The sequence below is a fragment of the Microtus ochrogaster genome, chromosome 8 (assembly GCF_000317375.1).
Source record: "Microtus ochrogaster isolate Prairie Vole_2 chromosome 8, MicOch1.0, whole genome shotgun sequence".
Lineage (NCBI taxonomy): Eukaryota > Metazoa > Chordata > Mammalia > Rodentia > Cricetidae > Microtus > Microtus ochrogaster.
The window spans coordinates 15,752,179-15,767,055 of record NC_022015.1 but is presented as its reverse complement, the minus strand read 5'-3'; the positions used below and the strand labels follow the sequence as shown (position 1 = coordinate 15,767,055).

Here is a 14,877-nt window from a genome sequence, read left to right as displayed (position 1 = left end):
ACACAAGATAAATTTTGGCTGTCATAGGTAGAGACTTTTTTGTTTCCACTTTTGTAGCTTAGGACTTCCATTAAACTTACATCTGACCTGAGATTAGGCAAGACTAAGGCAGCAGTGGAAATGCATGAATAAAGAAGGTGTATGTGTATGTGTAAGTGTGGAGATCGAAGGCTGCTTAAAGCTTAGAAACTTTGCTGTAGTCTCAGACTTAGCAGATGAGGGATGGAGATTAGAGCTGGTCACTGACTCATCCAAGGTCACAGATACCCTTAATGGCAAAGGCAGGTAGGGAACCTCATCAGTGATATGACTCCCTCGCTTAGGGCCCTTCTGGAAGACTCACTTGAGAGAACCAACAGAAGCTGCCCTCTGCCACAGAAGTTCTAAGTCACTTGAGGTCTGTAAGAGGGCTGCAGTTTCAGACAGGGATTTTTTCCAGAGCTTCCTGTGGCTTTAGAACTCAAGAAAGTGCTTTAACTCTAAAAGGTGAACAGGAGACTAAATGTTGATGCATGACTTTGGTCCTAGATTGCGGAGGAGAACCACCCAAGGATAGTTGCCTGGCGTTGCAACCGGAAGATTGAAAAGCTCTATCACTGCCTGAGCCCAGGCACCCTCTGCCTCATCTTGATGCCAGGAACCAACAAGTAAGGACCTGATACTTTGTCCTCGGAATTCTGACCCCTGGAATTCAGCTGTTTTAAGGGAAGACCTTTAGTTAAGTGATGCCCAGGCATGTAATGAGGATTTACATGAGTTATTATCACAGTTCTAGAAGGTAGACATTATATTCCTATTTTACTTGTTACTTAAATTTATCGGTTCTTCTGATGCAGCTCATCCCACCTTAAAATCAGAGACTTAGGCCTAATAAATACTGAAACGGGCTGTATAGGTCTGGTTATAGCTCCTATTATATATTTTTTTTAAATATTTATTTTTTACATACATTGGTGCTTTGCCATGAGTGTTGGGTCTCCTGGAACTAGAATTACAGACAGTTGTGAGCTGCCATGTTGCTGGGAATTGAACCCGGGTCCTCTGGGAGAGCAGTCAGTGCTCTTAACCACTGAGCCATCTCCCCAGTCCTATTATATAAATTTTTAATAACTGGCCAACTTACCCATCACAGGTCTAAGCTGGTAAGGTGGTACACACCTATAATCCCAGCATTTGGAAGACTGAAGGAAGATAATGAGTTCAAAGCTAGTCCTGGGGTACACTGTGAAAACATGTCTCAAAGCAAAATTCTCTTGTGAGGGATTTTCAGTAAATCAGTGATTTTTTTTTCAAAACAAAAAATAAAAAAAACATTATTTAAGGAAAAATTAATGTTAAAATTAGTCCTAAAATATATAGTGTCATTTGTGGGGTATTTGCAGTGTGTGTAAAGGGCCTTTTTGGAGTAGTTAGAAAATTTTAGAACTGTTCTTCCTAAGTTTTTCTTTGTTATATTTATTCATTATCTTTTGTGTGTGGTATGCATACATGTGCTCAGATCATCAGGCTCACTGCAAATGCCTTTACCCATAGAGCCGTCTTGCCAGCTCAAACTGTATTGTTTCTTAAACATTTCATAAAAACTGGTTTTTTATGTTAGTGTGTACCTGTAATCTCAGTACTTGGGAGGTGGAGGCAGAAGAATAAGGAGTTCAAGGCCAGCTCCAGCTACATAAGGAGTTAGGGCCACTGTGGGCTACATAAAGTCCTGTGTCAAAAGATTAAAAATATCTCAAGATTCTGATATTCTAGGAGATGCTATACTACAAATGATAGTTTAAATAATGTTTCTTTGGGCTGGAGAGATGGCTCAGCTGTTAAAGGCTAGGCTCACAACCAAAAATATAAGTAATGTCTCTTTAATTTGGGGGTTTTCTTGTATGATCTTGTTGAAGTTCTGGTCTGTGTCATTGGGATTCCTGTCCTTCATCTGTGTGTGATAATTTGACCTTGTTTGTTTGTTTGAGACAGGTTCTTTCTACGTAGCCCTGGCTGCTGGGATTAAAGGCATGACACTACACATGGCTAGATTTTTGTCTCTTCAAGCTGTCTTACAGCTTTTATATATTTTTCATGTAGTTTCGTTAAATTTTCAAATTATTTGCTAATGTGGTCCAATCCTTTTTATTTTTATGTGTATATACATGAATATACACAATGTGTATATATATGCCACAGAGCTTGAGTGCATTAGAGGCCAGAAGAGGGCAGCAGATCCCCTGGATCTGTGGTCATAAGCAGTTGTGAGTACTGGGAACCGAAACTGAACATGGGTCCTCTGCAAGGAGTGCTCATAACTGCTGGAGCTCTCTTCATCCCTAATTCCTCTACTTTATCTTCAAGTCCTAATTATCTGTCTTCTTGATCCATTCTACTGGTAAGGCTTTCTTGAGTTTTCTAATTGGGTTATTGAGTTTTGCAATTTCATTATTTCTATCTCTTTACTGAATTCAGTTTTCAGGTCTTGAACTGTCTTGTCATTTCATTCAGTTACATATTTATTTTCTTGGATTTATTCTTATCCTCCTAAGTTCATTGAGTTGTTTTCTTTGAATTTTTGGATTCATTGATGATGTTTATGATTGTTTCTTTAAATTGTCCTGGGATTCATCTAGGTAGTTTTTTAATTTTTATTTTATGTGCTTTGGTATTCTACCTGCACGTATGTCTGGGTGTGAGTGGAACCTGAACTTTAAAAGCAAGCTGTCATGTGGGTGCTGGGAACTGAACTCAGGTCCTCTGGGACAACAGTCAGTGCTCCTAACCACTGAGCCATCTCTCCAGCCCTCTAGGTAGTTTTTATTGGAGAACATTTCTATAGGGCTGGTGAGTTTTGCAAGGGACATAATGTCTTGGCCTCTCAACATTTGTTTTGCAATATGACTTCATCATGTAGACTTCCTTGGTTATATGTCTAATTCTAGGCTGCCTCTGTTGATTGGGAGTTTTGTTTTGATTTTTATTGTTGCTTGGTTGATTTCAGATCAGATATCAATAATTAGTAGCTAATCCTTTAGATTCTCAGTGTTGATTTTGGATTGGATGAACATGCATGATTCCAGTTTAGTGGTAAGCAAGAAATGTGGATGATTCGAATGGATGGCTGTTCTGCAAGCTCGGCTAATTGGGTAAGCCAGGTTCTTGGGCACTCACCAGGCTAAGCCAGAGTATGAGCTGTTTGCCTAAAGCTGGGCCCAAGTATTAAGAATATGGCAGGCAGGTGAGAGGGTTCAGGATACTTACCAGACTTGGCCAGGACACAGAATGGCTAGGCAATGAGGTTGGTGATGGCACAAACAGGCAAGAGTCCTGGCAACTCAAAAACTGGGCCAGTGCACAGGATGTTTTATCTAGTCTAGTGTGGTAGGGGCAGGCAAGGGTCCAGGATACTCACTGGACTGGGTTGGCACATGGGAATCTGTCAGACCCTTAATAAGCAAGTTCTGTGACAAGCAAGTACATAGACTGGGTCAGGATTATTAGAGTCCTTAGAAGCACAAGCACAATGCCTCCGTTTAAGCAATTTACCAAGGTCACACAACTAGTAAGTGCAACCACTCTGCACTGAACCATAATGATCGGACTCTAGAGTCATTCAAAAAAAGACTTGCTAGACAGCAGGTTAACACTTTGTGTTTTGCTATTTTCTGCCTTTCTTGCATTAAAGAGCTCCTTTAGCTCTTTAAATATAGTCCCATGAATATTCTTCCAAGGTGGCAGTGAGCTACCAGGTATCAAATGACTCCTCAACTGTAAGCACTGTTCTAATGACAAGCATTGTTAATAAGTAACAAAGTTTTTCAGATGACACTACCCCAGTTTCTAAGGACTCTTAACCTGGCTATTACTTGCTAGTATGACTTAAACAAGTAATGTCTGAGCCTGTTTCTTTCCTTGGAAAATGGATTGAAGACATTTATCACCGAGCTGCTTTTAAGGGTTAGCGGACAGGTATTTTAAACTGCCCACACTTGGTATGTAGAAAGTGCCCAGTGAGTGGTGGTTATTACTGTGCTTCTTTAAGCCTTAGTGGCATAGTAACTTGCACGTTTTAGGGTTAAGAAAAAGTGAGGCTTATTGGAAATGTGTCATCTGTCTTTTAAACAGCAGAGCTAGGACTTGAATCAGGCTTCTTCACTGAGCCCACTCCAGCAGGCAGCTTTCCATAAACCTTCCTCTTGGTGTATTGTACACACCTGCTTAAAAACTTACTCTATCCTAGGAGCATAGAGCCATTCAGATAAAAACATGTCTTTGTTTTTTATTTATTGCAGCACTTTTGGGTTACACCCTGGCCTAGGACTGATGAAAATAAAAGAGGAAGAGGAAAGTGACCCCCCGGGCCTGGGAGTGTGAATCTCCCCACACTTTCCAAGTATCCCTTCACATATAGAGAATGTGACTAGGCTACGGCCCCTTCAAGACGATGGCAAGTCTTTCCATTTAGCAGACACCTTTGTTAAAAAGTTGGGTACCAGCCAAAGTGCAAAATTTCAATAAATGCCTAAAACTCAAAACATTTCCTCCTCTTAAGGCATGGTGAGGGGGAAAATGAGTGTTTTGTGTCTGATTTTATTTATACAGGTACTGATTGATTGCTCTATCACTACCATTAAATGGTATTTACTGCAAAGACCAAGAGAAAAAAATCCAGCCAGTCTGTCAAATTTCTGTAAGTAACTGGCTAAACTGTTGACTCTTTGGCATCTGCTATAAAGTTAAAGGCAGTGGTGGTGGTGCGGGGGAAGGCTGAACTAAACATCTGGCAAGAGAAGAGATAATGGAAGATTTATCTTTGTAGTTAGAACCCATTTCCATGTTTGGAAATACCTTTTGGGGGATACAGCTGCAGAATCACCCTTCACCAGTAGGTGTCCCCATCACACCAGAGCACCACTTAGAAACTGGAAACTTCAAAACTCAGGGGAAAAAAAAACAGCTAAGTTTTAAGGTGACTAGTAACACTGTTGGAAAGATGGGACACAGATCTACCATTACAAATCTGATAGATACTAAGTGCTCCAGAGAAAGTGAACTAATCACAGCTAAAACCTTGCTTTCTACACTCAGATCCTATAATTCCACCAAAGAACTGAAGATAAGATGCTTGTACAAAAAAGTGCACAAAGTAGATGCCACAGGGTTATTACAAAAGAATGAGTCTGCTGTGCACATGTGCCCCTTCTAGTCCCAGCTTTTAAAATTATTAGATTGCTCAATTTAAGTTAAATAGTATTAATCTAGGCACAGAGATGATAGTATCTCATAAGTATTATTTTGCTTTTTGAGACAGGGCCTCACTATGTCCTGGAACACTATGTAGACCCTGCTGTCCTTAAATTCACAGAGATCCATCTGTCTCTGCCTTCTGGGATCAAAGCCATTTGCCACTGCACCTGGCTCTCAGAATTGAGTTCATAGTCATACATGTAAATGTGTGTATAGGGCTATAGAAGAGTATTATAGTTTTGATTCCTGCTGCATAGGGGAATGTACAAAGCTATGCATAGGATTGGAACCAAGCCTGGAATGCTGTGTGCCAAGATGTTAACAGCATTTCTCTCTGATTAGTGGAACTGGCAAATCAAGTTTTACAAAATGCTTTGATGTAAGGCTCTATTCTAAAAAACAAAAAACCCAGGCAGGCTTGGTAGTGCACACACTCTGGAGGCAGAGGCAGGTGGATCTGAATTTGAAAGCGAGGTCAATTTATGTAGTGAGTCCCAGGTCACCAAAGGCTACAGACCCTTTCCTTAGGAAAGAATAATCCTGAAAATTTGGGGTTGGGCACTTAGGGCAGTGTTCAATCCTTAAATGAAGCCTCTGTAAGATTGGGCTGTAAGTGGAACCAAGCACCAGAGTTTGATTTGAGATCAACACACTGCTTCCTGAAGTCCCTCTGTCAGGAGGAAATGTGTGTTGTGTCAACTTGAGCTTCCTTTCCAGCCAAGCTCTAAAGCTGTGGAGCTCAACTGATAGAAACCTTTTGAGGCTCCTGTTCTCAAAGGCAGTGCCTCTAGTGGACATGGAAAAGCCTGGGTTACAACTTCAGCTCCTGCTGAGTATTTGGGTCATTCTGAATCCATTTCCACAGCTGTATAAAATGAGGAAATACTTATTTTTAAAAGTTATTAGACTTCAAAGATCTAGCTTGTAGAAAATGTCAAGAATAGTAGCTGTGAAGTATTTTCCTGAGATCCTATTTAAGATGGGGAAATCAGTACCTACTTCATGGTTGTTAGGAAGATTAAATTAGTGAAAGTCCAGCATGAATTGAGCTCAGTAAGTGGCAAGCATTAGGGGACTTTGCAAAGTGTTGCAAGAAGCTATTAAGACTTTCTGAACTCAGCAAGGCTATTTCCTTCATCATGGATGAGGCTTTCCCCCAGGGCCCCAACTGCAGAACTGAAGAAATGAACCTAGCCTTCAAGCCTCAGACTTCTGCACACTGTGTTCTTCCAGCTGATGCTCCCACCTTTTGGAAACCAAAGCTGCCAACTTGGCCTCTTGCAAAACACACATTCCATTCATAAGTGCGTTTGTGCATTGTTTCTCCCACACCCTTCTAGGCAGCCAATGCTGAGGCTGAGCTGCCAAGGCAGCTGCCTGAGGAGCAGTCTTAGGGAAAAGGCAACTGGAGTTTTTTATGGAACTCTTGATTTGGGTTTGGAACTCCTGTGCCTATATTGAGGTTGCTCAGAACAACACTAAAGCCACATGTTTTTATTTCCTTTGACCTCTGAAAATGACCACTTTTTTTTTTTTTTTTTTTTGGTTTTTCGAGACAGGGTTTCTCTGTGGTTTTGGAGCCTGTCCTGGAACTAGCTCTGTAGACCAGGCTGGTCTCGAACTCAACAGAGATCCGCCTGCCTCTGCCTCCCAAGTGCTGGGATTAAAGGCGGACCTCTTAAAAAAATAAATAGGGAAGTCAGTGTAAATTATATCCAACCACTCGGAAGCAATGACTGACAGTATTTTACAAGCTTAGATTTTTCTATCATTATTCATATTTTTAAAATAGCTACATAATATACTGTCATAACTCATAGTTTCTAAACCACGACTGTTGACTGAAGCTGTAGACTGTGTTCTTGCACATACACACTCAGCAGGCACCTCTTAAGAAAAGCTTCTGAGCCGGGCGGTGGTGGCACACACCTTTAATCCCAGCACTCGGGAGGCAGAGGCAAGCGGATCTCTGTGAGTTCGAGATCAGCCTGGTCTACAAGAGCTAGTTCCAGGACAGGCTCCAAAACCACAGAGAAACCCTGTCTCGAAAAACAAAACAAAAGAAAAAGAAAAGCTTCTGTACTGATGCATATTGATACTTAGTTCTTTTGACTACAAAAAGATTCCACCATTTACCAGCATAATTTGTCTCAAATCTTTGCCAGTGTGCCGCATTAAAGAACATTTTCATGTTTAATTACTATTTTCTTGAGTACCATTTAGATTGACATCTAACTTAGAAGCTTTTTGGTCAGATTTTCTTCAGCGAGCTGTATATTTCTGTTGCCTGGTGTGTTGGGAAGCCAACTACTTTTCCATGTTGACTTTTTAAGAGCTTATTGTGGATTAAGTATGTTAGAAACATTTAAAGTGTTTCTAGTTTGCTTTTTAAGACATAGAACTCTTGTAATTTAAAGTCCCGATTGATCCAAGGATCAGTGTAAATAGCCAATGGCAAAGCTTATATATCTCTAATGATTTGACTTCTATACCTCCGGACACCTTGGCATATACCCAATTTACCCAATTATCTACCTTTGCTTCTTTTATAATTTGGGTCAACACCAAGGGCTAGAGGGATAACTTATAGAGCCAAGTCAGCTATCTGCTTTGAGGACTTGATAGGAGAGACAAGAATTGAAGACTCTTCTCTATCCCTCTGAACTACTTTTTAGTGTACTTTCTTGATAGAAGTCCATTCCATATGCAATTATGCTCATCTGGTAACTGTATAAAAACTACTTGCCAATCATCTAATTGAAAATGGATTTTATCTGCTTATAATCCATACAGCACTGTTAACAGCACCCAAGCTGGCTATTTTCCATTCCACTCTGCTACTCTCCAATCTGTAAGTCCCTATCTGTGCTTAATAGAAGGGACAAAGCCCAGAAGTAGTTAATGGGAGGAGTGTGGAACAAGGGTCAAACTACACAGTTTCTAGGGAATATCAAGTTTATTAAGACCTTTCTAATGGAAAAGCCTTTTCTGATCCCCATCCTGCACCTACTACATCTTAGAAGATACCAAGAGGCTAGGGACCTTTAGAAACCATTAGCACTTCCACCAAAGAAATGAGCAAGATGGCTAGTCAGTGCCATTGTTGAACAGACAATAACCAGAAAGTACGAGAGAGGGACTAAGGGGCTTAAGTCTAGAAGTTAAGAATAGATGTTCTTGTTAGCTTTTTCCTCTCCTGAAGATGGGAAACAAGAACCCTAAGAGATACATACATGGACCCTCCAAGGGGAAGTAGACAAGGATCTCTTTAGTAAGTTGGCAGCATGAGGGGATGGGGGAGGGTGGTAATGGTGTGGAGAGAAAGGGAGCAGGGAGGACATGAGGGATTGGGAAATAAGGTTGGGTAAAGGACAAAGAGGGAGAGCAAGGAGTTACCTTGAAAGAGGGAGCCACTGTGGGGTTAGCAAGAAACCAGGCATTAGGGAAACTCCCAGGAATCCACAAGGATGATCTCAGCTAAGAATCTAAGCAGTCTTGGAGAGGGTACCTAAACTGCCCTTCCTCTGTAATCAGATTGATGACCACCTTTATTGTCATCATAGAACCTTCAGCCAGTAACTGATGGAAGCAGATGCAGAGATCCACAGCTAAGCACTAGGCCGAGCTCCTGGAATCCAGTCATAGAGAGGAAGGAGTGATATTATGAGCAAAGGGGCCAAGACTATGATGGGAATATCCACAGAAACAGCGGACTTGAGCTAGTAGGAGCTCACTGACCCCAGACTGACAGCTGGGGAACCAGCATAAGAACTAGGCCCTTTGAATGTGGGTGACAGTTGTGTGGCATGGGCAGTTTGTGGGGCCACTAGCAGTGGATCCAGTATTTATCCGTAGTGCGTGAACTGGCTCTTTGGAGCCCATTCCCTATGGAGGGATACCTTGCTCAGCCTATATACAGAGGGTGCCCTGGTGTCCTGCCTCAAGTGATATGACAGACTTGACTCCCCATGGGGAGTGGATGGGGGAGGGGAGAAAAAGGTGGGGACCAGAGTGGAAGGACAGGAGGGAGAGGAAACTGGGATTGGTATATAAGATTTTTTTTAAAAGTTCAAAAAAAATTCATCTCCCAATTTGGCACAATAGAAAGTTGAGCCCTTTTCGGGAGCTTGAGTGATGAAAGATCAAATGTAAATGCCACACACTAAACTCTGCTCCCTGCCCCCCAATGTACCTAACATCTTTTTGGAGACTGTTAAGAGGGATGGTTGAACACTGAGGTATCATGGGTATTTCGTAGACTTTTTCTTAAGTCCTAACACTGATGGAGATGCCTTTATTTTGCAGATGAATAAAAAGTAAACTTAATCACTGCAAGCCTGATTAGACCTAGGGGCATACACAGGGCTCAAGATGACCTTTTTTCATGGGACTTGAGTGACTTCAGAAAGACGATTTCAGTAGCAGGGGCAGTGCACGGAGATGATCACCTGTGTTTGGAGCTGGGCTCCTATCCTACATGGGTCATTTTCCCACACAGTTAACATGGCACAGCATCACTGGAAAAAGTCTTATAACTAATGCCTCAATAAATTCACTGTTTTTTGTTTTCTGCAGAAATATCAATAGTCAGGTAAACAAATTTATTGAATCCAACAGCAGATAACCTTCAAAATAAAAAACAACAAAAACAAAAAAATACTGTAGACATCAAAGACAAAAATGTGTATATCAAGTTAATATTCAGGGGCTATTTGAAGAGTGCAACAGTGCAGAGAATACAAAAGTATTACCTTTTGTCAAGTTTGTACAACCTCAGACATATGCTGGTCACAAACCAAGAGGGATCCACAAAGGTGGAGGGTCACATGAGCAGTGGACTCATCACCTCAGCGGCTTAAGACAGGATATGTGTGATATCAAAATTTAACCAAGCCCTGTTTACCTATTGCTTCAAATTCCCTCTTTGAAACCTAGATCCATACTCAGTGCAGCAGGGAAGAGCAGTTAATCAGATTCTGAGGACTGGGGACCAGTATTAGAGGGAAGGTACTTCTTCCATAGCAAATACAGTTGTGCTGAGAGAAAAACAGCAGCTGCTGAATGGCTTCTTCTGGCAATGCTTGAGATAGATACGTGATAGAAGTAGGTATCTGAGAGCAGGCTGGGTTTCCAAGAGAAACAACACTCCACTCCAACACTAGAATCAGAACTTGATTACTCAGCCAATCACACCATCTCAGCATCTGCGCCCAATGCTTAAGCATCATTCTTTTTAAAAGGTGGGGGGAGAGGCTGATAATCATCCCCAGCATGTAGTCCTGGGCTCACTGGTATGGACTGCTATTACAGCTTACCATAGGAATGTACTGTGAAGAGGAGTGGCAAGAACTTCCCCTCTACGTTACCCAGAAGGGAAGATCAATGTCACATGTCCTTTAAAAAGCCCTAACAGACTTATTTTGATAATTTTGTTCGTTCAAGTATTAAAGCTAAATACTGCTCGAGTCCTTCAAGTAAGACCCTTGTCAGTTACCGAGATGTTCAAGTCATCACTAGCCATCCTAACATACATGGGAAAATAAGTCTAAGAAAGAAGGGGGAGAGGGGGACTTTTTAACAGTAGCTTTCTCCTGTCCCCTTGTGTAACTGTATAGCCGGGCCTACCTGCTGCACTGAAGACCCCACTTGAAATATAGCAAACCATACATTCCAATATACAGACCTTTTGCTTCCTTAGTTTTTGGACTAGCCTTTATCTCAGCAACTTCCCACCAATGGTCCAAGTACATAATCTATGGGGTCCCATAACCTGATCTGGCCCAAAGACCAGGCCCTAGGAGCCTGTTTCAAGCTAATACTATGTGCAGCTTAACTCGTTACTTTGTGTCCGTCCAACATGAACAATACTGCTTTGCACATTTTCTGTTATCTTTCCCTTAGCCTAAAGCTTTGGCTGAAATTTGAATTTTCAGCCAGCTCTGGAAAGATTTTCTTTTATCAGATGGGTACATACAGGCTTTTGGACCCAACAATACACATGTTGGCACATCCGCCACAGTAAAGAGAGCTGCTGAGGCAACCCCTAGAAGTATAGCAAAGTGTCATTAAGAATGATACATTCAAGTTTGGCAAGGCTAGGGGAAAGAATTCAATAAAACAACCCTTTACCTCATACAGCTTGCTAATAAATAACTAAAGAAATACCATGGGAACTCAAAAAGTCGCTTGCCAAAAGTAAGCAATTTTCCAACAGAATCTGTCTGTGTAGTAATGCTTAGATGTTGCAGAATTCCAAAATGGCACCCACACATCACACCTCCCCACATCACCCCAGTGTCACAAAGCTGGCTTACCTGAGGGGCAAACATCTGGCCTCCAGCCACTGCTGGAGCAAGCCTATCTGAGGGTGAGTGAAACAGAGGGTTTTGTTTCTCAGAACTGTTAACTACAAAGCTTATACCTTGCTGTGAATCTCTTGGCAAAACAAACAAAAGACCACTGCACAGAGAACCGCAGGTCCCTCTAACTGTTCCTTTCTCTGGTTTTCAACAATAGCATTATAAATACAGTCACAAATAATTTCTAAATGACGGGCTGGAGAAACTGACCGACCATCAGCCAGAATCTACCCAGAGGGAAAGAAATCTAGTTCCTTGAGTCCATGGGGCCCTGACAGCCTCCCTCTCTTGGCACTTCCCTGCACATACACCCTTTCTTACCAGGGACAGAAAGTCTTACCTACAACACTCCACTACTCCTTCCCTCCTTGGACTTCCACCTACTCCAGCATTAGAACGACTGGCTGGGTGAGATCTCCAAAGGCTGCCGTGTAGCTGTGCCCTGGGAAACTGTTGGGCCCCTGGATACTGACTTGCTCAAGGACTTTGTCTTACTATGGCTAGAAGAAAGGAGCACATCTGGCCATCAGCCTCTTCGACCTTCCAGGACTATCTTACGTCTGGGGCTGATTTTCAGGTTTCTCATCTGTGCCTCAAGAAAGGACAGTTGTCAGGCCTACAAAAACGCTCCCTGTGTCAATAGTAGTTTTAAGAAATAGGACTGTCATCACCTTAAATAATCATCTTTATAAAGACAGGAGCCCAGAGCTGTAAGACTCATAAAGAACTCAAAGCATGCAACTCTTGCCCATGGCGAGAAACATATACCCAGGATTTGGGGTACACTAATCAAGGGAGAAAATTCCAAATATTTAACAGACACTTTTCATTGTATCAAGAGTATAAATATTTTTGTAACTTTTATTAAAAGATTCCCTTTTTAATCTGTTCCGAAGTATTGGAAGCTGAACTATACAAGCTCCTACCACCCACCTTCCAGTACAATTTTTTTGAGGATATTTTTTTAATGGGAAATTATCGAGAGAGTCCTCTAGTAAACTAGGTAGGACAGAGTCAGCTCCTCAAGCCCTGGTGGCAGCTTGACCAAAGCTGGCCTGGCAGAATGAACATGTGGAGTCTAGAGAACTGGTTCCTCCTTCCTGTGAGCAAATTCATTCAAGTTCAGTGAAAATGTCCAAATTCATATACAATAGCCTCCATTTATGATGCTCCCTGGCATCTTAACTACAGATCAAAGGCAGCTCCCTCTTTTATGGCCAGTTTTAGCAGACAAATAAAGGAATATAGATACATATATGTGTATATATATATATTTTATAAAGGTAAAATATATACATATCTTATATATGTATATATACATATCTGGGGGTAAGGGAAGAAGAGGCGGGTCATGTAAACCTAAACAGTCATCACATACCCCAAATGAGCTTGACATGAACAAAAAGATAATAAATAACTCCTGGGGGTTAAGTGACAACGTGGGCGCAGCAGAGAGGGAGAGGGCATACACTTTATGATTCAATACACTTGGATAATTTGTTTGGCAGAGTTCAGGCCGGCCTCAGGCTTCTGCACTTGCCAGACAAGTAAGCTGATGATACTCAATAAAAACTAAAGAAAAAAAAAAAAACAGTTTGAAGCAGAGTTCCATGCTATAGTTTTCTTGGTCAGCTGGCTGGCAGGCATGCTTTTCTCACCACCCAGAACGGAAACTTTGGCTCCAAGGCAAATAAAAAAAAAGAGAAAAAAGAAAAAAAAAAAGCATTTCCACTCATGACATGAAAATACAAAACATCAAAGAAAACTATCAAAGAAGTCTACTTCCAGCAAAACTGAGGTAGCACTGCTTTCTCTGCATTCAACGCTTAAGTGGTTTCAGTACGATGTGTTCTAACAAAACAAAACTGCTCACTTGACTGACAGGTACAGCATGGTGATGGATAAATTAAACATGAAATGCAATAGGTCAAAGAAGGAATGGGCAAGAAGTGAGGGAAGTAAGGGCTTTGGATAAATTAGCTTAAAGGGATGGGTGGGGCGTCAGGCTGCAAATGCTCTTGACTGGCCTTGGCCCTGGCTCTCCAAGAGCTCCAAACTGTCTGGAAATTAATGCAATGTGGCTAACAGTTAACACTGCTATTCATATCTGTGTAAATTGTTTAAAATAATTATTACAACCTAAATTCAACCATGTAAACAGCACTACACACAGTACAGACCTGCCCTGAAAAGTAATCTGCAAAACTGAGATCTGGCACTGTGTCATTGTAATGTTAACTCAACCTAACAGTCCCTCCCCACCCAGGCCTAGACCCTCCCCCACAAAACCAAAACAAATCTAATACATTTGTGCAAGAAATGGCAGGCTTATTCTATCTGAAGGCTTCAAAAAAGGTACACAACATGTAGCCAGGTTCAAATATTTTGGGGGATTTCTCACCCCAAAAAGAAATAACCAAAATAACCAAACAAATGAAGAAAGTGCCTAAAACATGATACAGCATTTTAGAGCCCTTTCAAATACAAGGCAGAGAAAGGTGTAAAGTAGAAAATATCCGGATCTTCAGTAATTTCCAGAAAGGTCCAATTCCTCAGGTGGCTGCAGGGCAGCAGGCAGATCCTCAGTGCGGCTCCTCTGGACACAAGCCCTCGGGCCCTGAGCTGAGTGCACCTCTCCCCTCTGCTTCTCTTCTCCTCCGATCCATCTCCCACTCCACAAAGGTGTCAAAGAGACTCGGCCAGGCCTCGTCTTCACTGTAGTTGCTGAGGTCAGGGCCAATCACCTGAGTGAAGTTGAGAAACATGTTCCAAGTGTCCCGGGAGATGCCCTTGATTCCCGAGGGGTTCTCTGTTAGGAAATTTAGCCATTGGTCCAATACAGGAGGATTGTTCTGGGTAAATACTAGTTTCCACAGGGCAATGGCTATTTCACGATGCAGTGACCGCTGCCCTTCTTCAGAGTCCAGGCCAAACTGAAATGTAAACCGGTAGAGATCCTTGAATTTATCTTCTTGCTTGGCTTCTGTTAAGAGGCTAGGGAACCGTGCACAGATCCCATCAATGCTGTCTGCACTTATTGCTTTACAGCCATCAAAAAACTCCTTCCTGCGACAGGTAGGAAAAGGTATGATTAATAAGTACAAATGATGCCATATATGGTGAGGAAGACAGCACAGTAACAATAGCACAGTAACCTCCTGCCCTCAGGAGGCAGACACAGGAGGATCTCTGAGTTCTAGGCCAGCCTGGTCTACACAGTGTTCTACAGCTAGGGCTCATAGTCAGACCTTGCCTCGAAAATAAAGAGATATAGATAGACAACAGAAAG

At 41.9% G+C, this 14,877-nt stretch overlaps 2 protein-coding genes across 5 annotated transcripts in view; one reads left to right on the top strand and one right to left on the bottom strand.

Annotated features, from left to right (window-relative positions):
• Window positions 1-4,517, top strand: part of Rexo5 (RNA exonuclease 5) — a 54,663-nt gene extending 50,146 nt beyond the window's left edge. Inside the window, exons 18-19 of the mRNA XM_013347718.2 lie at window positions 529-647; window positions 4,275-4,517. Of these exons, the coding sequence (XP_013203172.2) occupies window positions 529-647; window positions 4,275-4,356 (201 nt within the window). The 3' untranslated portion in view covers window positions 4,357-4,517. The remainder of the gene's footprint in view (window positions 1-528; window positions 648-4,274) is intronic.
• Window positions 4,518-9,816: 5,299 nt separating this feature from the next.
• Window positions 9,817-14,877, bottom strand: part of Dcun1d3 (defective in cullin neddylation 1 domain containing 3) — a 41,743-nt gene continuing 36,682 nt past the window's right edge. For all 4 annotated transcript variants that reach the window (XM_026781261.1, XM_005351162.3, XM_013347729.2 and 1 more), the window contains one exon: window positions 9,817-14,654. In XM_026781261.1, coding sequence (XP_026637062.1) covers window positions 14,171-14,654 — 484 coding nt within the window. In that variant the 3' untranslated portion in view covers window positions 9,817-14,170. The remainder of the gene's footprint in view (window positions 14,655-14,877) is intronic.